This window comes from Tamandua tetradactyla, chromosome 19, assembly GCF_023851605.1.
Source record: "Tamandua tetradactyla isolate mTamTet1 chromosome 19, mTamTet1.pri, whole genome shotgun sequence".
NCBI lineage: Eukaryota > Metazoa > Chordata > Mammalia > Pilosa > Myrmecophagidae > Tamandua > Tamandua tetradactyla.
Window position 1 is genome coordinate 1,399,957 of NC_135345.1, and position 26,614 is coordinate 1,426,570.

General features: G+C 61.2%; 2 protein-coding genes across 4 annotated transcripts; one reads left to right on the forward strand and one right to left on the reverse strand.

The window, feature by feature from the left end:
• Positions 1–2,661: 2,661 nt before the first annotated feature.
• On the reverse strand, positions 2,662–8,688 carry TMEM129 (transmembrane protein 129, E3 ubiquitin ligase). The gene is made up of 4 exons (XM_077136215.1): positions 8,366–8,688; positions 5,376–5,850; positions 4,120–4,279; positions 2,662–4,042 (listed from the first exon to the last, which is right to left on the reverse strand). The coding sequence occupies exons 1-4, from the start codon at positions 8,568–8,570 to the stop codon at positions 3,794–3,796; spliced, it is 1,089 nt and encodes a 362-aa protein (XP_076992330.1). The 5' UTR covers positions 8,571–8,688; the 3' UTR covers positions 2,662–3,793.
• A 449-nt stretch (positions 8,689–9,137) lies between these two features.
• TACC3 (transforming acidic coiled-coil containing protein 3) lies at positions 9,138–22,918 on the forward strand. 3 transcript variants are annotated; one of them, XM_077136214.1, is made up of 15 exons: positions 9,138–9,299; positions 11,285–11,447; positions 11,571–11,713; positions 14,935–15,819; positions 16,403–16,478; positions 16,623–16,746; positions 19,035–19,087; positions 19,547–19,650; positions 20,271–20,412; positions 21,302–21,378; positions 21,436–21,494; positions 21,991–22,151; positions 22,280–22,386; positions 22,456–22,576; positions 22,684–22,918. In XM_077136214.1, exons 2-15 carry the CDS (start codon positions 11,286–11,288, stop codon positions 22,747–22,749), a joined length of 2,280 nt encoding a protein of 759 aa, XP_076992329.1. In that variant the 5' UTR covers positions 9,138–9,299; position 11,285; the 3' UTR covers positions 22,750–22,918. The 3 variants fall into 3 exon arrangements, with proteins under 3 accessions (XP_076992329.1, XP_076992327.1, XP_076992328.1); XM_077136212.1 differs by having other exon boundaries at positions 9,139–9,299; positions 20,223–20,412; XM_077136213.1 differs by having other exon boundaries at positions 9,140–9,299; positions 20,223–20,412; positions 21,451–21,494.
• The last annotated feature ends 3,696 nt before the right edge of the window (positions 22,919–26,614 follow it).

The following is a 26,614-nucleotide window of genomic DNA, read 5'->3' on the forward strand; positions in this document are numbered from 1 at the left end:
GCCCGGGTTAGCGCGGACCAAACTGGCCTGTTTCCGCCAGTCGGGGAGACGAAGTTGGGCCGGGGCCGCCCGAGACCGCCGCTCCGGCCCTCGCGTGTGAGGGGCCCACGGAGGCTGGGCGGGAGCCCGTGGGGCGGAGAAGGGTGCCGGGGGCGCAGCCTCGCGCGTCCTCCCCAAAGCCGTGGCTTTGACTCAGGCCTAAGGTCTGGGTCGCCCTGAGAGGCCCGAGAGGCAGGAGGATGGACTGTGGTGAGGAGGGCCTCTGCCCCTCCTGCGCCCGCACCCTCCAGGACCATCTTCTCAAAGTTCCCCGGATCCCCCCGCTGGGCCCCAGTCACAGGTGTCCTCTTCCCACGCGCTCCCCAGAGCCGGGCAGGGCCGGCTCTGTGTCCAACCCTTCTTTGTCACTCACCACCTTTGCTCATCTCAGTAACCTTGAATCGCCCAAGGCAGTGGCAGAGCATGCCCACCTCTGCTTGAAGCCCTCCCTGGCATCCCCCTGACACACCCCACTGTGTCCCCCAGCCCGTGGGCCTCCCTGCCTGCTTCCCCAGCTTTGCTGGGACCATGCTGCCCTCCCCACCCACCTTCTGGCCTGGAAAGCTTGCACACACACCTTCCTGCCTCAGGGCCTTTGCACTCCATCTTCTCTCACTAGAAAACTGCCCCTGCCCGTCTTTCAGAATTCAGCTCACCGTTCCCCTCCTGTGAATCTATCCCAACAACCCTTCCAAAGGTGGCCCTCACCTCCCAAATGTGGTAACTGGCTTCCAAGACGGCCCCCCTGTAAGGGAGTCCCTTCCCACTGCACGGGCTTGTGTGTAGCCAATAGGATGTGGCAGAAGGGGAGCTCGGTCACCGAAGACACTGGGTTTTTCCTTGTCTTCCCCTGGATCACTTGCTCCAGGGGCAGCCAGCTGCCATGCTGGGAGGAGCTCAAACAGCCCCATGGCCAGGGATGGAGACCTCCCACCAAGGACCACATCAACTCATCAGCCATTGCAAGCAGTCTGTCTCGGAAGCAGGTTCTCCCGAGTCACGCCTTCAGAGACTGCAGCCCAGGCCAATGTCCCTGTGGGGTGTTGGGGAGACCCCAAGCCAGGGCCATCCAACATACTCTGAATATCTGACACCCAGGAACTGAGATGTGTTTGTTGTTTGAAACCATCATCTGGGGTGGTTTGTTAGGCAGGGCTAGATGACAATGTGCTATCTTCTCAGCCGCTCTGGTGGCCCTTACCACCTGCTGGACACCCTTTATGCCCACTGTGTTAGTTAGATTCAGTTGTCAACTTGGCCAAGTGAGCATACCTAGTTCTGTTGCTGCAGACACAAGCCAATGGTACGGGGACCTCATCTGTTGCTAATTACATCTGCAGTTGCTAGGAGGCGTGTCTGCTGCAATGAGTGAAGTTTGACTTAATTGGCTGGTGCTTAAATGAGAGAACGCAATGTAGCACAGCCTAAGCAGCTCGGCATTCCTCATCTCAGCACTCGCAGCTCAGCCCAGGCCTTTGGAGATGCAGAAAGAAGTCACCCCTGGGAAAGTTGTTGGAACCCAGGGGCCTGGAGAGAAAACCAGCAGAGACCATCCTGTGCCTTCCATGTAAGAAAGAACCTCAGTGGAAAGTTAGCTGCCTTTCCTCTGAAGAATCAACAAAATAAATCCCCTTTTATTAAAAGCCAATCCGTCTCTGGTGTGTTGCATTCCAGCAGCTAGCAAACTAGAACACCCACCTTTTCTACACTGCACTAGCCTGCCTGGTCAACAGTTAGTAGGGGCTGGAAGAACCCATTCCCACTCTGCTCCCTGGGGCCTGGGCGGGCTGCAGTGTCTGGCAGAATCACTGGTCCGTAGAGCCACCAGAGCCCCACTCGGCTGCGGTATCTGCGTGTTCCCCACCTGCCCCTCATCCTGTCCTGCTTCCAAAACAGTGGGAACGGTGGTCCCTCGCCAGGCAGCACCCCAGGCAGGGTGCAGCTGCACTTGGGGGCAAAGCCCCAAAGCTCCCCAAAGCACGGTTCAGGATGAGGGGTGGCCAAGGATGCAGGCAATGGTGCAAGGCCTTGGCCCAGCCCAGGAAGTCTGGCCTCAGGAGTCCCTTCCCCTCCCCCCCCCACCCAGGAGGGGCCGGCGCCCCCAGCCCTGCCCATGCTGCCACAACCCCCAGCACTGCAGGGACCTGGCGACTGTCGACCCATGTCCTCCCTCAGACCGTGCAGCTAGCTAAAGCAATACTTTTACTTCAGCTGAGCCAAGGAATGAGGGTGAGAGAGCTCCGAAAGCAAGAACACAGAGACCTCAAGTCCCCCAACCGGGCTGTGTGTGCTTCTGCAGATGAAGGAACAGCATAGGGGAAACAGCAGCAAACGTTCTGGGGGGTCCCCTACAGGCCCAGGACGGCACCAGTCGGGGGGTCAGGAGCCTCTGAATGGGCAGTGCTGGGTTCCCCTGGTGGGCACAGGAGGCGACCTGCCAAGGCCGGCAGCCACCTCTCACCTGAGCACCCCAGGCCCTGGTGTGTCCTCGCAAACGGTGCCTGTTCCTCTTCCTGAACAAGACAAGCCACACGACAGCGGCTTCTCAGATGCCACCTGGGCCTTCCCAGAGGGTTATGAAAACTTGAATTTAAACAAAGGATTTAGGTCTGGAAATGCATGTAATTTCAGACTTGTATTTAATTAAATACTGCAACATTTGGCTACAATTGATTTATCTTTATGAAACTAACTTTCTCCTGTAGAGAGAGTAACCTCCAGCTGCCCCATCTGCTGGGCAGCACCTGACAACACCTTCACTGCCCTCATCTGGTGACCACCCATGGGGCGTCCTGTGGGGTCTCTGCTCCCAAGGGCCTGGCCATGGGGGGGTCAAGTGGAGGTCTTGGTCCAATAGAGGCTGGGCCTGCCAGGGCCCTCTCACTTGCTTCAAATGCCACCTGAGGCTAGGGGTTCTAGGGCCACAAGTGTGAGGACTCCAAGGCAGGGGGCAGGGTCCTCCCCTGGGCTACATTGGTCCTCTCCCCACCTGTGCCATGGGGGGCTGGGCAGGCACCTATAGGTGTCCTGACCACAAGGCAGGCCCCTTCTGACCTGCGTGGGCCCTGAGGGCTGAGCCTGGCCCTGTGCTGCCTCATGGCATAATCTCCACAGCCTGGTCTGTGGACGGGAGAGCCAAGGGTGGCTCAGCTCAAAGGCTCCCAGGTACTGGGGAGGGGCAGCAAAAGGCACCAAGGACGGCGAGTGCCGTCCAGCAGGCAGGGTGGCCCGAGCAAAGCCGAGAGAACAGGGCTGAGGACAGTCGGCCCCTTACCCAGCCCCCTGCCTGGGCTCTCTCAGTCAGGGGTCTCTGAAGGCAGGGACGTGTGGGAGTCAGGGTCCCCTCCCAACCCCCAACAACCCACACGTGTGTGGGGCCCCGAGTTCTCCCGTACCCACTCTTCCCGGCAGCTTCCATGGTATGGGGGAGGTGGGGGTTGGGCCATGCCGGGCATCAGGGCAGAAGGAAACTTGTAATAAGGGGCAGGTGTGTCCCCTGCATTAAGGCAAGGGGCCCAGGTGAGGGCCATATGGGCAGAGCCCTGGGCCTCCCACAGAACCGGGGCTGGGAGACACCTGGGGACAGGCACTGCCCTGCCAGGAGGACAGTAGAGGGATGTGAGGAAGCAATGCAGGCGCCCGGGCTTTAAGAGCAAAGAGAGTTCTTGGCGCCCTGCGAGGGGCCCTCCCAATCATGGGGTCCTGAGGGAATCTGGACAGGGCAGGGCCGACCCGAGACGCCCCCCAGGCCCGCTCAGCGCACGGCACACACGTCCAGAATGCAGAAGCGGGCGCGGCAGGTGGGGCAGGGCACGCGGCTGGCCAGCCAGGTGTCGGGGCGCTGCTGGTCCTGGCGGCTGGCGAACCACTTGCCCAGGCAGGTGAGGCACCACATGGGCCGGCAGTAGCACTGCTGGCACTCCCCCGCGCCCGCCTCCTGGCAAGTCTTCACCAGCTTCACACTGGCACGCGCCTGCATGCACCCGATGCACGCCTCCAGCTCCTGCGGGTGGGGGCGGAGGGAGGTCAGGGGCACCCCCAGCCGCCTCCCCCAGCCCCAGCCCCTGCCGCGCTCCCCACCTGGCTGCTGGGGACGGTGTAGGCCGGGTTGACCTCCACCAGGGACGCGAACGTCTCTAGGAACAGGTCGCCCAGGCTCTGGCGGATGACGACGTCGGCGGCGCTGTGGATGGGCGCGCGCAGCTTCTCGCACAGCTCCCCATACTCAGCAGAGTTCAGCCTGCACGAGACGCAGGGCTGCTGGGCCAGGGCCTCCGTGGGGTCTCGGGAGGGGGCAAGGAAGCCGGCCCAGCCCCTGCTGTTTGTTCCGCCAGCTCCCCGGGCCTGCAGCGTGCCTCCCACTGGGCCAGAGCAGCAGACAGTCAGCCGCACCCTGAACGGGACAGAGGCCGCAAGCACGGCAGTTGTCCCGGGCGGGTCCCAGCTGTCTGCCGTGCGCGCCCCTGAGAAGCAAGGGTCGCCTGTCCAGGAACTGCAAATGCGTGGGGGGCAAGGGGGGTGGCGAAGGCCAGGAGCAGGTGCCAGGGGAGACGCCAGGTCCTGGTCCAGCTTGTCTCTGTTCCTGGGTCTGATACCTGGTGCCCCTACCCAGCCCCCAGGACTCTGTGCCTCCCCCATATCCCCCCTACCCGGCCCCCTGTGCCCCGTGCCTCTCCCACATCCCCCCTGCCCGGCCCCCAGCGCCCTGTGCCTCCCCCATATCCCCCCTGCCCAGCCCCCAGGACTCTGTGCCTCCCCCATATCCCCCCTACCCGGCCCCCTGTGCTCCGTGCCTCCCCCACATCCCCCCTGCCCGGCCCCCAGCGCCCCGTGCCTCCCCCATATCCCCCCTGCCCAACCCCCAGGACTCTGTGCATCCCCCATATCCCCCCTGCCCAGCCCCCAGGACTCTGTGCCTCCCCCATATCCCCCCTACCCGGCCCCCTGTGCCCCGTGCCTCCCCCACATCCCCCCTGCCCGGCCCTCTGTGCCCCGTGCCTCCCCCATATCCCCCCTGCCCAGCCCCCAGGACTCTGTGCCTCCCCCACATCCCCCCTGCCCGGCCCCCAGTGCCCCGTGCCTCCCCCACATCCCCCCTGCCCGGCCCCCAGTGCCCCGTGCCTCCCCCACATCCCCCCTGCCCAGCCCCCAGGACTCTGTGCCTCCCCCACATCCCCCCAGACTGGCCCCCAGCGCCCCGTGCCTCCCCCACATCCCTCCTGCCCAGCCCCCAGGACTCTGTGCCTCCCCCACACACCCCCAGCCTGGCCCCCTGTGCCCCAGAGCCCCGTACCCACCCCCATCCCCCTGCCCGGCCCCCACCCCTGCGGCTTTACCGGATGTCGAAGGCCCTCACGTGGGGGTGGGCGCTGGCCACGCGGATTGTGAGGAACTGCACGGGCAGGTTGGAGTCTGGTGAGAGCTCATGCTGCCGCGACCCGGTCACGGTCAGGTGCACGTCCTGCTGCTGGGCCACATGGACCCGGTAGGTAGTCACCTTCATCACCCAGGTGTCCGTCACGACAACCCGGGCGCCCGGGGCCCCAGTGGCAAACTTGTCGATGCGCCGGAATTCGGTGTTGACGGAGGCAGCGACATCCCGCCAGCCCGAGTGCGGGAGAGCGTACAGCGCCAGGGTGCAGGCCAGCGGGTGCCGGGCCCAGCGGTTGCGGGCCCAGTGGCAGATCACAGCGCAGGCCGCAGCAGGCAAGGTCAGCGCCAGCAGGAGGAAGAGTCTCCAGGCCTCTGGGGCCCGGCCAGGGGCGTACAGCCACTCCTCTGAAGCAGCAAAGCACATGCCCACATAGTAGCCTAAAGGACGAGGCGGGCATCAGCGGGTACAGGGCTGGCCAGGCCATGCCCACCTTCCTACGGGGTCCCTGTGCCCAGCCCTGGTCAGCTCCCAGGGCAAGGCTGAGGGCAGTGGGCCTCTCTGCCTCTCACCTCTGTGGCCAGGCCTAGCTCAGCCTTTGCTCACAGCAGCGGCACGATAAGTTAGAAAAAAATGCTTTTAATTTACTTCAGTTTTACATAAACAATATCCAAGCACAAGAGAAAAAAGAGAAATCCAGAAAAGCAAAAACAAATGTGATGGCCTGGCTTCGTCTTCCACCCAAATACGATGGCTGGCATGGGCCCAGCTAGGATGAGCTCCAGAAAACTGCTGGGAGCCTCAGCGACTCTCCCCAGGGAAAGAGCTCTCTGGGGACCACACCCCTGAGCCCCAAAGAAGCAGGCTGAGGGCCCAGGCACTGTGAGCTCCCCAGGATCTGGCAGGTGGGGCTCAGGCCGAGGGAGTGTAGCTCCAGTTTGCACGGTCTCCCAGCTGCCTCCTGCTTTGTGTCTCTCTCCTGGTCTGGCTGAGGATGGGGGAGGTCACACACCCCACAGGGACTCAGGGGCAGAAAGGGGTGGGAGGCAGCAAGCCTGGGGCTTCCTTTCTACCAGGCACCCACACACCCCTGCTGCTGCCTCCAGACCCAGGAGCCCTCTCGGCCCAGCCTCGTTCTCCCAAGTCCCCCACTCCTGCCTCGACCTCCCACCAGACCTGGTTCTGCTCATGTCCTTGGACCCTGCACGTCTCGGGAGGCCCCCTGCCTGGCACCCCAGCACAGTCCCCTGGCCCTCTGGCCCATCCTTTCCCCGGCTGGTGCAGCAGCCTTGTGGAGGCCCAGGCTGCCTTGGGTCCCTGCCAAGCACCACCCGTCCCCTCAGCTGACAACGCTGGCGTTTCCGGTCTGGGACCAGGAATCTCTCAACCCCCATCTCTGCCTGCTCTCCCTGTACCCATCTTCCAAGGCCAAGAACAACTCCACCTTCTCGAGGGAACCCTCCAACCCAACTCTTCCGATGGACTCAGCTAGTACTATGGGTTCCCAGAAGCCCTTCACCTGGAACTGCCCCCACATACAAACAGCAGATGCCCACGGCCACATGGGACCCCCAGCAGCAGCGGCAGTTCACGGTCTGTCCCAGGCAGGGCCAAAGCACCCTCTCCCCACAGCAATGCTGGGGCTTCTGCCACTTGCAAGCTGTGCAGCTCTTCAGCTGCTCCCGGCCAGACAGATGCCTTTCTCCGGCCCTCGGAGCAGGGCCCTGCAGGGCAGACCCCACTTGCTCCCCCTGCCGCAAGGACTGAGGCCAGTGAGTCTGGCTTCTTAGGGGGCACGGCCACCTCTCCCAGCACAGGGTCCACCGTGGGGGGATGACCTGGGGCACTCCACCCAGCACAACGCTGTCCTGTCCGGGATTGCCGCACAACCAACTCCTCCTCAGTGAGGACCAAGCCCTGGCCAAGAAGACGAGCGGACGCAGCGACACGACTTGAGGCCTTCCTCCCCCACCCTATGCGTGCAAGCCTTCACCGGCAGCCAGGAGAGCCGCAGGACCCGAGGCTCCGAGTCCCCAGGCCTCACGCCTTCCTCTGCACCCGCCCCACGCTGCCCTCCCAACTCCAACGCCCAAGAGGGAGACAGCCACCCTGGTGAAGCCACGTTAGGGCCTTGGGTACCCGCCCCCCAACGTGTCCCCAGGATGTGCTCAACGTACAGGTCTACAGCCCAGGACTGGTACAGGCAGGCTGAGCCCCCAACCTGCGCCCTCCCCACACCGGCCAGGCTGACCTGACCCTAAGCAGGACACCAAGGACCTGTGCAGGGAGAGTAGGGCTGACCCCAAGACTCAGAGCCTATCGACAGAATTGGCCAAACACTGCTCAGCCAGTCCAGGGCAGTGTGCCTGGAACCCTGGGGGGTTGTGCGGTTACAGCCCCAACCCAGGCCAAGCACCCTGCCACCAAGAGGGCCCACTGGTGAGCAGCACCTCAACTTGGAAGGGCCGTAGTGGCCCGAGGTGCCTGTTGGACCATGGCCGGGACTAGAGCCTGCTAGTGACTCTCCATCTCAGGGCATTCCCAGCGACTGGTGGCACAGCAGCCAGGCAGGCCCGGGAGTCGGTGGGGTTGGGATCTGGGGGCTTCGGTAGGCACAAAGTGTCTTGGCCGTAAAGGGGGTCTCCACGGGAATGGGGTCTGGAGGGGTGGGATGCGGTCTGGGGCAGAAACAGGAACCTCAATAGGATGGGTCTCAGGCAGAGATGGGGTGTATCAGATAGAAACAGGGTCTTCAGCGAGGACTGGGTGTCTCTGAGAGGATCTCACTGGGGAGAGGGATCTGGGTGGGGAAGCGGTTCTAGGTGGAGACAGATAGGGACCTCAAGCGGGGACCTCAAGCAGGGACCTGTGTGGGGCGGGGATGGAGGGGGTGTCTCTCGGGTGGGGATGCTCTCGGGGGGTCCCGGGTCTGCGTGGGCCCCCGGCCCGCCTCACCGAGCGGCAGCAGTGAGTGGCACAGCAGCGTGGCGGCCGTGCGGCGCAGGTGGTAGGACACGAAGGCGGCGTCCTCGCTGCCCAGCCAGCCCGACAGCAGGTTCTGCACGGTGAGCCCGGCCGAGTGGAACTCGTTGGGCGTGAACACGAAGCACACGGCGAAGACCAGGTAGGCCAGGGTGAAGGTGACCTCGGGGCTGTCCATCGTGCCGCCGCCGGGAAGCCGCTCGAGAGAGGCTCGCCGGTCCCACCTCCGGCCCCGGCGCGGGGAAGAGGCGCGAGCGTCCCGGCCCCGGCCCGGAGCGCTGGACGAGGCCGCCGCTGGCCGGTCGCGGGGCGCTCTGGGAAATGGAGTTCCGATCCCGCCGGCCGCGGGGCACTCTGGGAGGCGGAGTCCCGGCCGCGGGGCGCTCTGGGAGGCGGAGTCCCGGCCGCGGGGCGCTCTGGGAGGCCGAGTCCCGGCCGCGGGGCGCTCTGGGAAGCGGAGTCCCCGAGCCCGGCCCAAAGGCGCAGGCCGCCCGCACGTTCTCCGCGAGGATGCAGCCCCTCCCCGCGACCTGCCGTGGAAGAGGCGCTACAACTGGCCCCATTTCACAGCTGAGAAAACTGAAGACCGAGCAAACGGCTCCCAGATCGCCCCCGTCCGCTGCGCATGCGAGTCTCCGCCCCATCCGGCCCAGGATCGAAGCGCCCCCTCGCCCGGAAGTGGAACGCGTGCGCGAGGGGCGGGGCCGGCGCGGCGCGGCCTTCCATTGGCTACTGACTGCCCCCGGCGCGCTCTGACTGGCTGCGCGGAGTCAACCGTCGGTATTTGAATCGGCGGGCGCGGCGGACTTAGCGGCCTGAGTGGGTTTCCGGCGGCGGCGCGGCTCCTCCCTGTACTCCCCTCTCTTCTCCCGGCCGCGACGGGGCGGGTCCGGAGCTCGGCGGACAGGTAGGCGGCCGCCGCCCCTCGGCTCGACCCAGTCTACGCCCTCCCAGGCCCCGGGCCTCTGCCGGGTCGGCCCCGCCGCCTGCGACCTCGGGGGAGTCAGGCTGGCTGAGGCGACCTGGGGGTGGGCGAGCGCGGACTGGGCAGCGGCGGCTCCCACAGCCCTGCCCCTCCCCAGGCGCGGCCCCCCCGGCACCTGGACCCTCCCCTCCGGTCCCCACCCGCCCCCCCCCGGCCCGCGGCCGCACTCGGCTGGCGGAAGCAGGGGTGGGAGGGACCTGCCGGGGCTGGGGAGCGTCCCCCGCTGCTCCCTCGAGGACCCCACCTGCTCTCCGCCCGCGGCGGGCCCCGCGCGGCCACCCGCGAGCAGCCTTCGTCCCTCCAGCTCCTGCCCGCTTCTCTGGCCCCCTCTGCGGCAGCGCTTCCCCAGTCGCTGCTGCCAGCACTGCCTCTCCAGCTCCTGCTCGCTCTCTGGCCCGCTCCAATCAGGCTTTTGCCACCGCGTCTCAGAGACACTTCCTCACCTTGTCTCCAGCGGACCGCGTGCTGGCGCATCCCACCCGGGTCTCGGTCCTTGTCCTGCCAAGCCCACCGGCTTGTTCCTCTCCGGAACGCTCTTTTCACCGGTGCCCCGCTCCTCTGGGTCTCCTTTGCACCTCTCCCTTCCCCACCTCCACGCAGTCGGCCCCCGGGTGCAGCCACAGGCCTCGCCTCGCTCCAGCTTTATCCCCAGTGGTGGCCACCACCCGGACCCAGTCCCTGGCTGGCACAGGACCCCGCAGTAACTACTTCTCTGGACTAGCACAGCTTCTAACTGCAGGTTCCAGATGCCCCTGTGGCTCCCCAGACACCCTCCCTACACCCCCACAGTTCAGCTCCCCCGCACCCATTAACCCAGGCTAGACTCGGAGAATCATCTGTGACTTTTCCCTGCCCTCATGTGTCCACGTAGACCCACTGACCAAGCCCAGGCCCAGCCTTGTCTCCTGGACACCTTGACTGCTTCTGGTTGCCTGTGTTCCCTCTTCCCCCTCACAGCCCCTCTGCTATGTAACAGAAGGGTCTTCTGAAGCCCAGCAGTGATATTGCCCGACCCCATGCCCCCTCATGTCCCACGTGGTGGACCCCACTCTCCTCCAACCACGCTTCCAGGCTACTCCTTGCCCCTCTGCTCAGCCACCCTGGCCTTCTTGTTCTTCAGAATGCAGCCCATCCTGCATTCTGGACTGGTGGCTGCCTCATCGGACCTTTCTCTGGTTCCACTCTTCTCCACCACCACACTCAACTCTAGCAACACCTACCTTAGGAACGCCCTCAGGGCCTGGGAGCAGCAAAGGCCCATTGTGGAACTTGCTGAACCTGACTTGAGGCCCCTTAGCAAGGCTCCTTAGCAATTTACCAGATCCTTCTGGACAGCCTCCTGGGCTTCAGGCCCCTCTGCTGACCCTCGCCTGCCCTCCCCCCTTTCCAGCCAGGGGCAGGGGAGCACGAACTATGGCTCACTGTTCAGCATTTCTCTTCTCTGCTGACTTGACACCTGGGCTCTGTCCCCTAAGCTGAGACACAAAACCCCCACACCCCACACAGCCTAGGCTGCACCCTGTTTCTTGACCACCTGAGTCAGGCTCTGGGGAGACTAAGGCAGCCTCAGCTGTGAATATTCTCCCAGGCCAGTACTTGGTCTTCTAACTTATTACCTAACAAAACAGCCCAGGATCACAGGTGATTCCACAAGCTCAGTCTTCCTCTTCTCTCCGGTTGAAGGCCCTCTGGGCTCTCGGTCTCGTGGGAGTCAAGGCCTCCTGAGACCAGACGGGGACCCTCCAGCGCTCCTGCCCAGCTCACCAAGGACATGCTGTGGGAGGCTGGGTTGGGCAGGCAGCCACGCCTGGCCCAGAAAGGGGACAACCTGTATCACACCCCTGTCTGGATGTGCTGCACCAGTCTTGTTGCCCCCGTGCTGACAGAGGCGTGGTCTGCTTTTCCAGAATGAGTCTGCAGATCTTAAATGATGAAAACGTCACTTGTGACAAAGCCACCGAAATTTGTGACTTCCTCTTTTCACCCCCGGAACTAACCGGAAAGTCGTCTGTCCTTCGTCTGTCACAGAAAGAAAATGTGCCACCCAAGAGCATAGCCAGAGCTATGAAGGCAAGTCAGTCCATCCCCACGGAGTGTGGCCTGTGCCCCCAGGCTGGCATGCTGCTACCACCGAGTCCTGCTGATGGCCGAGAATCATTTAACAGGCATGTGTTCCTTCTCGCTCCCCTGTAGGTAACTTTTCAAACGCCTCTGCGGGATCCACAGACACACAGGATTTTAAGTCCTAGTATGACCAGTAAACTAGAAGCTCCTTTTACTCTGGACGAGACTGTTGGATTGGCAAACTCTCACCGTGACTGGACACAAAGAGATGAGTAAGTGTTGGCCTGTTGTGTGCTGTGGCTCTAACACCATCGACGGGCCTTTGCAGGTGTTTATACGGTGCCCGGGTATGGGGCTTCCGAAGCCCTCTACTTGTGGGAAAGTTAACGGTCAGGTGTTTGGATTGAGTTCAGATTCCATTCTTTCCTCCTGCGATGTGTCTTTGCCAGGTGCTGGGCCTCTGCTCTCATTTCTCCAACTCCTTACGCAGTCCTGAGCCTCTCCCCAGGGAAGCTGTGTTTCTCCTCATCTCCTGTCTCTGCTTGTGACTCAATTCTTGCATGGTCTACACTGAGACATTATTCTTAAAAGGGGCGGGGCTGTGCTTTATATGATCTGTTGGGCGAAGTAAGAGTGAGCTAGGGGTTGGAGTTGAGTCCTGAGGGGTTGAGTTTATTTTAATCAGAGGAAGCTTCTTTGTAGCCCGGCCCGGGGTCACGTTCTTAGGCTTAGCAGTGGCCACTGCCTGGTGGCTGACCATGAAGTGAAGCCGAGTCTCTCACAGTCTTCGCCTGGGGAGGCTGAAGGGCTTCTCTAAGTCTGGATTGGTGGTGGGAGAACAAGTCACGTGAGCTCTGACAAAGGACATTGGCTGGAGAGTTGGCTTCACCCAGGCCCTGTGCAGTGCTAGCAGCAGGAAACCCTCCAGCTTTGAAGACAGGCCCCTCCTGCTGTTCGTTTCCAGCCCAGAGGTGCTGTCTGCCTGCCTTTGCACAACACCCGCCCCAGGAGTGGGGGCAGGGGGCTCTCTGGCCCATTTTTTGTTCTGATTTCTGCTGACTTGGCGGTTTAAAACTTGCTTTTTCTGTTAAACAAGATTTCAGATGTACAATAAGTTTTAAAGAACAAAAGTACATTTAAAGAAGTACTCTTCACCTAACTGGGCCTCCCTAGGCCACAGTCTGCTACCCCACTCCACGCTCTGAATGGGCTTCTACACGTGTTCCTTTGTTACTTTTCAGAAGTTCATTTTCACGCGGGTTTTTTGTTTGTTAATTAATGGGTGATATCTATGCCACTTTAAGTGAGCAGTGCTGTAGCGTTCCGTGCACCGGGAGTGCTGCGTAGCTGACACCATCTATTTCCAGACCCATCATCCAACACCAGGGCGCGTGCTCGTTGAGCAAGAACCCCTGCCCCTCCCGGTAACCGCGTTTCCACCACCAGTAAATTAGCATTCCTGTTTCTCCACACCCTCACCAGCACTCATTATTTTCAGTTTTTAAATAATAGCCATTCCAGTGAGTGTGAGGTGGTGTCTCACTGTAGATGTAATTTGTGTTTCTCTGATGGCAGTGATACTGGGCTTCTTCTCATATATTTTTTGGCCATTTGAGTATCGTCTTTGGAGAAATGTCTGTTCAGATCCTTGGCCCATTTTTTAATGTGGTTGATTATCTTGTTGTTTTTGAATTGTTGAATTGACCTCTATGTATTCTGGATATTAAACCCTTTTCAGATAAATGGTTTGCAGATATTTTCTCCCATTACTTAGGTTGTCCATTCACTTTCTTGCTAATGTCCTTTGAAGTCCAAAAGTTTTTAATTTTGACAAAGTCCATTTTATTTATTTTCTTTTGGTGCTTGTGCTTTTAGTCTAAAATTTACAACTCCACTGCCTACTACAAGGTCCTAAAGATATGTCTTTCTTGTAAGAGTTTTATGTTTGCTCGTAAATTTAAGTCACTGATCCACTTTGAATACGTTTTTTGCACAGTGAGAGATAGGGGTCCACAGTCATTCTTTTGCATGTGGGTTCCTAGTCGTCCCCGCACCATTTGCTGCAGACATTGTTCTTCTCCCATTGCATGAACTTGGCAGCCTTGTCAAGAGTTAAGGCACGCGGCTTTAACTTTGTGCCCTCAGCTCTCTCCCTTGGTCTCCATGGCCATGCTTATGCCGGTGCCACACTGTTTTAATTACTGTAGCTCTGCAGTAAGTTTTGAAAGCAGGAAGTGTGAGTCCACCGACCTTGTTCTTTCTTAAGATTGTTTGAATATTTAGTACTGTTTGCAATTCCATGTGAATTTGAGAGTCAGCTTTTCCATTTCTGCAAAAAAGCTTGCTAGAATTTTGATGGGGATTGCAGTGAATTTGAGTATGCTTTTCTTCTGATATTCAGCTGAATGACACTAGAGCAAATCAGACATTGTTCTTTCAAAACAACTCCCAAAAGGAAGGGTGGCTTGACAGCTCAGACACGACCTCTGGTCCTGTGGGTCAGCTTCGGGCCGCCTAGGGCTGCGGCCAGGGCTGGCAGTAGGGGGTGGGTAGCTTGTACCATCTCCCTGTGAGCTCGGCCTTGGCTCAGGCACAAGCCTCCCCACTGTGATAGTGCCGAGTCCTGGCCCTGAGTCCACTTCCTGGGCTGGGCTGGCATGTGTCCTGGTGGGAGGCCCCCTCGCAGGGCTCGTGTTCAGTGGGGAAAGGCCTAGCGAGCAGCCCCATGCGATGTGCTGGCACATGGTCCTGGACAGCTGGTAAGGACAGGCCTGGCCGGATGCACTGCCTGGGGTACGGCTAAGGGGGCAGCCTCAGGAGGTGGGGGGCGCCCAGGCCTGGCCCCTCACCTGCATTCCTAGAGGTGTCCAGCTGCCTTTTCCCTGGGTCCCATACTCAGCAGCTTGTACCCTCCTGCACTGGGGTCGCCCGTCCCCTGGGCCCCCTCTCCAGCCCTGTGCATTGAGGGCCCCTCAAGTCTGGGCTAGCACAGCGCCCAGGGCCAGCCTCGGCTAGAGCTGCCCCTACTGCCCCCACTTGAGTTGTTGGAAGTGGGGCACAGGCAGCTGAGAAAAGCCCCTCGGGGAGACCATTCCGTGTCCAGGCTGAGGACACTGGGGCAGTAGGGTCATGAGCTCGTGGCGTCCTTGGCATTAACCCCACCCACCTGAAGACTAGCTGGGCCTGTGTCCTTCTGACCCTGCCCCCAACAGGGTCTGGTGGTCCCTGATTTAAAGGGGAGACAGGTCAGTGCAGAAACCTTGACCAGCCTGCTTGTTCTGTCACTTCTCCACTTCCCTCAGAAACCCGCATGTCCCCAGGCGGTCACAGTGTTAGTATTCTGTACTTTTGGGTAAGCCTGAGGAAAGGGTTGCTTGGATGTTCTTTCTTCTTTTCCTTTTTTTCCTCTCTTTAGCTGATGTTTTCACAGGGACTCAAGTCTAACTGGAAAGCTAACAAGCCCTTAGTAGTAACTAAGTCTGTTTCTAAATAGCCAACAGCTGACCCGGGACACGGATGCCAGACCTGATTACGGGGGCCAGCAGCAAGCCATGGCCAGCGCAGTCTCTCCCACGGAGGCCACAGAGCCAGCTGGAAGTGGCGGCCCCCAGGCCCCCGGCAGCACACCTCTCAGTGATGGGGCAGCTACGTGGGTCCTGGAGGGACCTAAAAACCTAACGACATCTCCAGGATGCGTGCCTGGCAGCCCCGAGAGAGCCGTGGAGGAAAGCATTTGTTCTCATTCTTTAGATAAAAGTATTACATGCACTTCTGAAAACCTGGAAGGCTGTGCCAGGACAGTGTCCCTGGAAGGTGCAGAGAGGAGCTCGGACTGCCCGGTCTCCTCAACCGTGACTGCTTTGCCTTCTGGGGGGCAGCAAAGGGAGACGATCCCTGCAGACCCGTCCAGTGAGACCCCAGCCTTTCCCGAGGACACGTGCACCCACCAGGAGGGTGAGCAGAGGCCACCAGCCAGCGCGGCGGACAACACCGAGACCCCCAGCTCCGCTGCTCAGCAGGAAGAGGGCTCTGGGCCCACGGCTGCCTCCCCACAGAGCGAGCCAGTCAGGTTGGAGATAGACTTCTCTGACCACCCTGGAGGCAGAAAGGCGCCTGTGCCGCAAAGGCTGGGGAAGAAGCCCAGGCACAAACCGCCTGCCCGGAGGCCGGAGTCGAGGCAGGAGAAGTCCTCCAGGAAGGCAGGCGAGGAAGGCGCACCCCAGGGCTCTTACAACCTGGACTGGGACAAGCTTGACGACCCCAACTTCAGTCGCTTCGGAGGGGGCCCCCAGTGTGTGGGTGGGGAGGCCCAGCCCCCTCCCGCGGCCAAGCAGCGGAGTGCTGAGCCCGCAGACGCGGGGGACACAGCCCCAACTCAGTAAGTGCAGGGGCCACCCAGGAAGGAGCTGAGTCCCGATTCCAGGAGGGGCAGGGGCTCAAGTTGCCTCAGCTCTGAAACCTTAAGTTTGTCGAGAAATAGCGTGGGTCCAAAGGACCACAGGCATGTACACACGGCACAAGATAGAAAAATGTGAGCTCACGCCCGCCCCACCCAGAGGGCTTTTGTCCCAGGGACAGTCGTTAGCCAGGCCCTTGCTTCCTTGGCTTTTATTTGGTAACAGTGCTTTTCCAGAATGCTTTTCATAATAGAGCTGGGCAATCTAGAAAGATCTACAGGAGAGAAAACAGCCTGCTGGCCACCCAAGTGTGCCGTCTCCCTCGCCTGTGAGCCCAAGCAGCCTGCGTGGCCACTGTCTCGGGTGTCCAACTGTTGGGCATGGTGGGGCCTACCCCCTGTGAGTTGTCCACTGTGGGGTGTCCTCACCCCTTACAAGGGACCGTGTGAGGATGGTTCCACTGTGGGCCCCAAGGGTCCTGGGGTCAGTGCCGCCGTCCGGGCAGGGAGCAGGGGATTGGGGTCGGGGCTGCAGCCACGCAGCCTCCTGATGCTGTTCCTTCAGGCAGGAGGTTCCAGTCGCGGCTGACTACACGCCCATGTTCCAGGTGGTAGAGGAGGCCCTGTGTGCTGCAGGCAAGGTACGCTGGGCGCCCCTTCCACATAGCACATAAAAAAGTAATGGATCCCGTAGGGCCACTGGCAATCCCCGAGATGGGTGCACTGGTCCTGTGCCCCAAACGCCTAGGCTCTGGGCTCGAGATGACTTCCTGCTTTCCTTTCAGGAGGAATCGGTGGGCCTCCCGGGCAGTGAGCTGCCAGCCTCACCCGCCAAGCTGCTGCCCCAGCCTACTGAGCAGGGGCCAGCCTCAGACCTGGCCATGGAGACATTCAGGGACCCCATGGAAGGTATGTGGCCTGGAGGCTCGCGTGGGTCCTGCACTCTGGCTTCCCTGAATCCTGTGCCCCGGTTAGTCTCTGCCCTCCGCTGCAGCAGTCACATTCCCAACTTGACAGGAGCGGGGGGAGGACTCCTGGGTCATCACGGGATCGGCATTTTCAGTACAACATGATAGAAAGGACGTGCAGCAGCTGAAGCTGTGAACTCGCTCAGACAAACAGGCCAAAGGTGCAGACAAGGCAGCACCCAGGCACGAGAGGAGTGGGTGGTGGATGAGGGGCACCTCCCCCCACTTTCAACCAGCCCCCGGACCATTAAAGGAGCTGGGCACCCTGAGGTTTGGGTTTTGATCTGTTTTCTTCTTTGCTGACCCGGAGATCTTTTTTAACAGCTTTATTGAGATAAAATTCATGCGCCATACCACACATTCACCCATTTAAAGTATACCCATTAACCGAGCCCCCACCACTGCCAGCCCTGAGCGGTGACCTACCTTCTGACTGGTCTGCCTGTTCTGGACACTTGGTATAAATGCAGTCATAATGCATGTGCGCCTTTGTGGCTGACGTCCTTAGCACAATCAGGTTCGCCCGTGGTGTACAGCTTCTTTCCGATTTATGACCAAATAACATTCCACCATGTGGATGGACCACGATTTGCTTGTCCATTCGTCTGCTGATGGAAAGAACTTGGGTTCTTTCCGCCTCTTGGCTGTTAAGAGTGATGCTGCTATAAATGTTTGTGCAGAAGATTTTTGTTCTCATTTCTCAGAGGAACTGCTGGTTGATACAGTAATTCTGTGTTTAGCTATTTGAGGAACTGCAGACTGTTTTCTGCGGTAGCTGTGGCATCTCACGTTCCACCAGCGATGCCCAAGATTGTGATTTCTCACGTCCTCACCAGAACCTGTTATGTGGCTTTTGGATTCCAGCCATCCTGTGGTGCAAAGTGGGATCTCATTGTGGTTTTCCCTAGTGTGTGTGTGATGTTTGTTATAGCATGTGTCGGTGCTGCCTTCCTTTTTATAACTTATTCTAATTGTAAAATAGAAATAACAAATCAGTTACCACTTTAAGTGGACAGTTCTTTGACGTCAAGTACACTGACAATACTGTGTGTCTCACCACTATTTCACCACCCCGAACCAAAACTCATGCTCACTCAGCAGTAACTGCCCCCTCCCCCACGCCTGGTACCCACTCTTACCTTCTGCCTCTATGAGTTGACCTGTCCTAGGTGTTTCGTGTAAGTCAGATCACAGAGCAGGTGTCCTTTGATGTCCGGATTCTTTCACGCCACGGCACATTTTCTGGGTCCCTCCTTTTGTAGTGTGTTCTGGCTCCAGTCTTCAGCTGGACAACTCTCCGTGGTGTGAGTGGAAGCCCCGTCGTGGTTTTGACTCGCTTTCGCTGCATGGCCGTGAGGTCAAGCCTCTCTGATGTGCTTAGTGGCCATTTGTGTGTCTCTTTTTTGAGAAATGACTATTCAGGTCTTTTCCCCATTTTTTAGTTGGATTATTTGTCTTTTACCACCGAGTTTTGAAAGTTCTCCACGTGTTCGAGGCACAAGCCCCTTACTGTGTGTGTGACTTATAAATACATTCTCCCATTTTGTGGTTGTTCTTTTCACTTTTGTGATGGTGTCCTTTAAAACGGAAGTTTAATTTTGATGAAGTTTAGTTTTTCGTTTTGTTGCTTGTGCTTTGCTGTCCCATCTGAGAGTCTGAGGGTGAGCCCCTAGGATTTCTTCTCAGGGGTTAGGTTCTGCTCTGTTTCATGTTTGATCCACTTTGAGTTAACTTTTGAATATATATGGTGTGAGGTACGTTTTGTTTCTTTGTGATTTTTTTTTTTTAACCAAATTATCAGAGATTCAAGGATTTTTCTAGGGTGGCTTTTAAAGCACTGGCTGTTCACCCAGGCGACTTTGCCGCCAGGGGCTGCTGCTGGCAACCCATGGGCAGAGGCCAGGGAGCAGGACAGTCCTGCAGGGCGCAGGGCAGGCCCCTTGGCGAGGAGGTCACACCCTAGCTCTTGGGGATGCTGCGCCGGAGAGCCCGCTCAGAAGATAAGGGCTCCTGGCCCAGCTGCCCCAGCTCCTTTGGGTCAGCCGAGGTTGGGGCACCCTGCACCAGCGCTGGGAAGTGTTGGGAGGCTCACCGCCCAGGTGTCTTTCTCCAAGAGGGGTCACTTCCTGCACTCGGCAGTTTGGGAAATGCTGCCGAGCGTCCGGGCTGGGCTGTGCAGCGGTGTGCCCACTGCACTGTTGGGCAGAGGCGGTGACTCTCCCCGCTCAGTTCTAGGCACGAGCGCCGAGGTGGACTACCTGGAGCAGTTTGGGACCTCCTCGGTAAGTGCCTGCCGTCTAGCAGCAGCCTCTCCTCAGTGCCGGCCTCAGAGGGGCCTTTCCCAAACCACAGCCCTGTGCTGCCACCTGCCCTGATGGGAGGCAGTTCCAGGCGTGGGGCAGCCGCCCGGGGCTCAGGCTCCCTGTAACACAGGGCACTTTTTACTTAGAATGCTGGGTTGGGGCCCGCTGAGGCTGGGTCTCACCAGGATCCCTTTTTCTTAACGCTCCTTTATGATGCTGCATCCAGGGTCCCCCCTTAGCAGTCCCAGCAAGTGGGCTTACCCTGAAACGAACTTGAAACCCTCTGCCCATGGGACTAGGGCACCCCTGTGGTCTGGGGTCCTGAGGCCAAGGTGGGTCGTGGATTTCCCGGGGCCCCGCCTGCCCAGCAAGCAGATGCACCCCCAGCCTGGGCAGCTGTGTGCTGGGGAGCACCCAGCAAGGGCTACCCTGCCCCAGTTCCAGGAGTCTGCCCTGAGGAAGCAGTCCTTGTACCTGAAGTTCGACCCCCTCCTGAAGGACAGCCCGCTGCGTGTGGCTCCTGTGGCAGCCGCCACAGCCAGGTGAGCCCCGACGCTGTCGGGGGTGCGGGGGGATGCCCCCACGGGAGGACGCTGCTCCCGGCTCCCTGTTGCCCGTCGTGCACTGCCCTTCCAGGCGGGGTGGTCAGACGCGAGGAAGCAGAAGTAGGTGCTCTCCGTCCCGGTGCCCGTCCCCCTCGCAGCACCCAGGCGGGCTTCCCGCTGCTCCTCGCCAGGCAGGTGGTGGTGACAGGCGTGTGGCTGCAGAGTGCGGTGGCCGCCTGGCCCTGCCCTGGGAAGGGGCCACTGAGTTCACATCAGGTGAAAGGCGAGCCACGCGGAAGGCATCTGCGAGGTGTGACCCTAATAGTCAAACCTGGAGCTATGAGGGACTCCAAGCAAGTTAGGTCAAGCCACAGATGAGGCTAAGCTGCCACGTCCCCAGGGCAGGTGGGGGGAGGGGAAGAGGACCAGGCACGGCACCTTCCGCGGGTGATTCTGTGAGTGCCCAGGTGGCAGAGCCATGGCACTCGGTTAGGAGCCTCCAGCCGAGCTCCGTGCCCCCCCAGCACCGAGAAGAGCCTGGGGTGATGGTGCCCCTGTCGGCCCCTCAGCATCCCTGACGCCGGCCAGCCTTCCACAGCAGAGCCACCCCCTGCCAGGCTGGTGGAGCTGGACTTCTTGGGAGCCCTGGACGCCCCCATGAGTGCCCTCCCTTCGGGCCCTGCCGCCTGCCTCCTGCCCCCGCCCAGCGGGCCCATCGTGGACGTGCTGCGGTACAGCCAGGAGGACCTGGACGCCGCGGTGAGCGCCTCGCGGCCCTGCCTGGGGACAGGGGGTGTGGATGCAGAGAGTGGGCACCTGTAGCAGGCACTGACCCACCCTTGCCCCACTCAGCTGCTGGGGCTCTAGGAGGGCCTCCGATCCCTGGCCAGGCCTGGCGACTGACCACGGATGTGCAGTGTACTGGGCAGAGCCCACAGGCTGGGCACACTATGCAGCCCCGATGAGGGCCGTGCGGACTTGGCGTTTCCTCCTGCCTGGTCCCATGCCCAGAAGTAGGGGAGGGAGGGGTCTGGGGCACTCGGGCAAGGGCCACCTGCCCTGCCTGCCCACACTCAGCAGCATCGCAGCATCTCCCCTGGGGCGGGGTGGGGTCTCTGCTCACCTAGGAGGGCAGACCCCCCCCACCTGCGCTTCCCCTGCTGTGAGCTGCACTCAGCTTCTGTCCCTCTCAGGCAGGGGTGGGTAGGAGGCCAGCTGGAGCCAGCCGCAAACCCGTCCCTCTCTAAATGAGGAGTCCCCACATTCCCACTGTTTGCACACTTCCCACTTGTCCCAGCGACTATGTCAGACACAGAGTTTGTGGGGCAGGATCCCCAGGCCACCCACGCCACCGCAGGCTTTCATTGAGAACCTGATTAGGCAGGTGCCTACCCTGGTCTCCTCGGAGGGGCTGGGCCAGTCTGCTGGGGCTGAGGTCAGCAAGGGTTCCAGCTACCTGGTGGTGAGCTCGGGGACTCAGTGTGGCCTGCCTGGTCCCTGTGGAGGCACCAGTTCCCATGGCTCGGTGTGGGGGTGGGGTCACTCCAGGGGCCCTGGGTGAGGCCTGTCCATACCGCAGGGGCTCCAGGACCCAGGTCATGCCGCCCCATGGGCTAAGCACCTTTGCACGCCCTCTGCTCACCTGTAGGTGAGAGCCACGCAGCTGGAGAACCAGGAGCTGAAGGGCAGGTGTGAGGAGCTCGAGGAGAAGAACCAGGAGATGGGGTAAGTCCACCCCGCGTCTGTGTGGCTCTTCACACCTCTGCCCACTGGTCATGGCAGCTTCCTCCTCTGCAGGAAGATCATGGACGAGTTCGAAGGCATCGCACACCAGCTCATGGGTATGTGCGCGGGGACCTGCTGGTGTCCCACACGCTCATGCACCCCTCCCCTGCACCCACACTCACGTACCCCCCGACACATGCACGGCACCTTCCCCTCTCCCTGCCCGGAAGGCTGGCAGATGTTGAACAGACACTGGCCGGGTAGTGGTGGGGGCAGGTGTGATCCCTGCCCGTGCAGCTAGTGTTCAGGTCTAGCCCAGCCTGCTCCCCCGGTGGGTGGGGGCCCCACCCGGTCGGCTGGGCTAGGCTCCCGGGGCACCCCACAGGCCTGGCCCGCAGTCCTTGTGGGGACTTGCTGTGGCCTAAGCACCAGCCTCGGGGGTTCTGGCCTAGCCAGGAGCAGCCCCCACCCTGGGCTTCCCCAGGAGGCCACTGTCCCTTCAGCACCCTGACCGCCCGGGGTCCCGTCGCCCTGTCCCGTAGGTGGGATGCCCTGACCTCTCTGGCTACGCGTCTAAGTGGCCCTGCATTTCTTTCCTTTCCTCTTCTCAAGAGGATGCCCAGAAACAGAAGGAGCACGTCAAGGCCGAGATCCAGACGGTCCTGAAGGAGAAGGACCAGCTGGCTGCAGACTTGAATTCCATGGAGAAGTCCTTCTCCGACCTCTTCAAGCGGTTTGAGAAGCAGAAGGAGGTGATCGAGGGCTACCGCAAGGTGTGTGCCGCCCGGCCACCCTGGCCAGTAGGGAGGGCGCAGAGATGGCTTCGGGGGCACTTGCTGGTGCCCCCGCTCTGTGCTGCTAGTCAGCCCCTGACCCCAAGGCCCCTGCTCGTGCCCGTCAGAACGAAGCATCACTGAAGAAGTGCGTGGAGGACTACATCCTGCGCGTGGAGAAGGAGGAGCAGCGCTACCAGGCTCTGAAGACGCACGCGGAGGAGAAGCTCCGGCTGTGAGTGGGGGCGGCACTCCCCAGGAGGGCGGGTCTCCCGGGGCGGGCTCAGACGCCCCGATTCCCCAGGGCCAACGAGGAGCTGGCACAGGTCTGCAGCAAGGCCCAGGCCGAGGCGCTGGCCCTCCAGGCGAGCCTGCGGAGGGAGCAGATGCGCGGCCAGTCACTGGAGAGGACCGTGGAGCAGAAGGTGGGCTGCGGCAGGGAAGGGGGCCGGCCCTGGGCTCCGTGCTCAGCCCCATCCTTGGGCCTGTCCAGCCCTCGCAGAATCCCCACAGCCCCCCCTCCCCCCCCCAGACGAAAGAAAACGAGGAGCTCACCAGGATCTGTGATGACCTGATTTTGAAGATGGGGAGGATCTGACCTGCAGCCAGTGGCCTCCGCCCCACCTGCCCCCGCCCGTCTCCGTGAGCCTGCCCCGTCCTTCATTCTCTACTGCTAGCTTTCTGCTCTCTAACCTCTCTCCCTCCTCTTAAGCTAAATTGTTTTAAAAAAAAGACTAAATAAAGTGTTCCTATGTTTAAGCTTTGAAGTCAAGTGCCTGCAGTCTTGATGAGAATGACGGTTTCTGGCTTGAAGTTGCGCCTCCCCGCTGCCTCCCCTGCCTCCTGGGCTTCCCTCGCCCCACGCCACTTTCCTGGGCCTCAGAGCAGCGGAGGGCACCAGTCTGCCCGCGGGGTATCTGCCCCCCAGGGGCGGCGGGTGTCCCAGGGCTGGGCCTGTGGGCCAGGCAAGCCAGTGCCGCAGGTTCACACACTCCTGCCCTGCCTGCCCCGGCCACTAGGGAGAAGCCCGTGATGTGGGGTGGGACACCTCGCCTCATGAGCACAGACCCGAATCCGAGTGGGTTAAAGCTCTCATGTGAAAACTACAAACTGCCCGGGTTGGATGGTCAGTCTCATGTCCACTTGGCCAGGTGACAGTGTCCCGTCATCCCATCAGACATGAGTCAGAGAAACCAAAATATTAGGAAACCATATATCTAGCAGGCTTACTATCCAGAATATATAAAGGACTCCAACAAGACAAGAGGAACAACCCAATCAAAAACTGGGCAAAAGACTTGAATTGAGGACGGGCCACAGTGGTTCAGCAGAGTTCTCACCAGAGACCTGGGTTCGATTCCCAGTGCCTGCCCATGTAAAAAAAAAAAAAAAAAGCCCTGAATTCACATTTTCACATTTCTCCAGAGAAGAGAAGCAGATGCCTGATAAAGACATTCCAGGTCCTCAGCCATCAGAGAAATGCAGACTGATGGCACAGGGGGCACCGTCTCACCCACTGGGGTGGCTGATATCAAACGCGGGGGCGAGGAGGTGGGGAGGTCAGAGCGCTTGGACAGCTGGCGGGAGTGTGAAACGGTGCAGCCGCTGTGACCAGAACCACCGTGTGGCCTGGCAGCTCCACCCCTCCATACACACAACCACGGACAGCAGCGTGTGTGCATTAAAGACAAAAAGCAGATGCACAGCCCCGGGGGCATGGAAAACTTGGTAACGGTTGGGGGTATTGAGACCACACTAGAATGCAGCACCACTGAAATGTACTCTTTAAAGTGGTTAAAATGGGAAATTTTACATTGCATGTGTGTTAGCACATTTAAAGGATCAAGATTTAAAAAAAAAAAAAAAAAACTACAGCAGCAGCTCCGCTGGGTTTTGGGCTTCCCAGCTCCCGCAGTCTCGATGCTCATTTCCTTGAACTGAATCTCTGAACGTACGCCCACGCCCTACTGGGCCCAGTTCTCCAGAGAGCCCTGAAGGAGAACAGGCAGGGCCAGACAGCCCAGGGGCCCTACAGGCTTCCTAATGAGGAATGGCAGTGCAAAGTGGGTATTCTCCAAGCAGACAGCTCCCCCTCCTCCAGCCAGGTGTCCGGCCGATCCTCGGTCCGACGCCAGGGCCGGCTTGGTTCGCTTCCTCCTCAGGCCCCAGGTCACCTGTGCACCGCACGGCCCCGAGTCCTTAGGTTCCAGCCCATCTGAGGGTGGAGGCCGAGACTGGGGATGTGCAGGGGGACGGGAAACCCTGGGCAGGCCCCGGAGCCCTCTGGCCGGGCGGGATACTGCTTGCCCTCACTCCCCACCCCTCGGGGCCGGCTAGAGGTGCCCAGGAATCTGCATTTCTGACGCATCTCCAGGCCCCGACTGAGAACGAGGCAGAGGGCGCAGGGGGGTGAAGGGCGGCCCCCGAGGAGGCTGGAGCCGGGCTGCGACCACAGAACACCCAGAAGAAAACCTGTGGTGAGTCTGGAAGACCTCGGACCTGACACAGAGAGCACCGCCCCGAGAGAAGCCAGAATTCAACATTATTGCGCATCAAAGGGTACTGTCAAGAGTGAAAAGACCATGCAATGGGGGAATCTGTGAAGTAGATATTCCGTAAGAGCTGAACATCCAGAGCATACAGAGACCCTCCCGCGACACAGTAACAACAACAAAATGTTAATGGACGAAATAAGGGGGGCGGTCAAAGGATTGGAATGGACGTTTCTCCAAATGGCCAGTCGGTGCAGAAAATGCCGTGTCATCAGGGGCCAGCCGGCCGCCGCGGGACACACAGCCGCTTGACTTCACTGCTTCCGGAGCTGACAGCCAGCGCTGGCCGGGCGGACGCCAGGACACAGCAGCCCCGGGGCGCTGTCCCCCGGGGAGGGGCAAGGCGGGGCCACCGCAGAGCGCCAGCGCCGTCCAGCGCCGCCACCCCCGGCCGCGCGCAGCGCTGCTCAGGGCGCCGGCTCGGCAGAGAGCCGGCCCGGGAACAGTTTCCGTGTGGGGTCACAAAGTTCCGGAAAGCGCTGAGGTTCACACCGTCGTACACGGTCCTAAAGCCACAGGACCGGAGACTTAAAACCGGCTAAAACAGTGCATTTTACCTTCTATCTGTTTTACCACAATCTAAAACCAATCCCGGAAAGGGGCTCCCGCGCTGCGGACGCTCCCGGCGAGTCTCGGGCCAGGCCCCGCGTGGGGGCGGCGGGGCGGGGCGGGGCGGGGCGGGGCGGGCGGAGCGTGTCCGGCGGGCAGAGGTGAGCGCGTGTCCGGGAGTGGGCGTGGTAGCAGGGCGTGTGGGCGTGGTCGGGTGGGCGTGTCCGGGGCGGGGCCAGCTGCCCGGTCGCCGCCAGGGGTCGCTGCCGCCCGCGAGCTGCGGCGCGGGGCTCCGGGTGGTGGGAGCCCAGCAGGTCCGAGGGCAGCAGGCCCCGCGCCTGGCGGGACCCCTGGGGGCAGCGCGCGGGCCGCGGGGTGGCCGGGCTCCCGCGGGGGGGGCGGGACGGCGGCCCCACTGCATCCTCCCAGGGCCCAGGCCCTGGCCCACCCCGTGCCAGACCACAGGCCTCCCACCCTCTGCCCCCACGGCAGCCCTGCACTCCAGCCCCATTGCCACCCCGGCTCCCTGCGTCCCTCCTGCCCCTCGCCGCTGCTTGAATGGCTTGAAGGCACTTCCTACCCGGGTCCACCCTAAGCCAGCGCGGTGGGGATGCACCCCAGAATGGGGTGGGAGAGGCGTCTGGGGGCCCCTGCTCCCACCAGCCCCGACACTGCCTATCTGCAGGGCGCAAGGTGCTGGGGCCCCAGGGTGGGCACGGCCACCCACAGCCCCCTGCGGGAAGGTGGTCCTCAAGCAGGGGTCCGGAGGGCAGGCTTGGGGTACAGGGTCTGTGCGTCCCCCACCAGCCTCCGATGAGGCAGCGACAGGGCTGCGAACCTGGCGCTGGGCACCAGCCGGCTCCTAGGGCCCACGCTGCAAGGCCCTCCTGCCCTGGACAGCGTCCCCACCCCACCCGGACTGCAGGACCCTTGAGAGCCAGTGCTGAGGCCCATTTTACAGACAGGGAAGCTGAGGCACACGGGGACCAGCAGTCAGGGAGAGGCTAGGCCAGGGCGGGCGGGGGGACCTGCAGACGGCAGCACTGCCCGGCGGCGTCCTCTCCTCCCGCGGCGCGGCCAGGCTGAGCCAGCAGGACGGACACGGGGCCACGGTCCCCCTCGGTGGGGTCGGGTCCACCCGCGAAAGAGGCTCAGAGGCCAGGCCGCCAGCACCCAGACGACCCTCTCACCTGCTCGGCCCAGGCCTGGCCACCCCACCCCCACAAGGGCACCCAGGGCCTTGGCCCCACTGGGGCCTCCCCGGGAGGGGCCAGGAGCCTGTCCGAGTAGGCCGCGGCCAGGCAGCTGGACGTGCCGGGCGGCTGGCCTGGCCCGAGGCCTCCAGGCAGGGTCCTGGGCCCA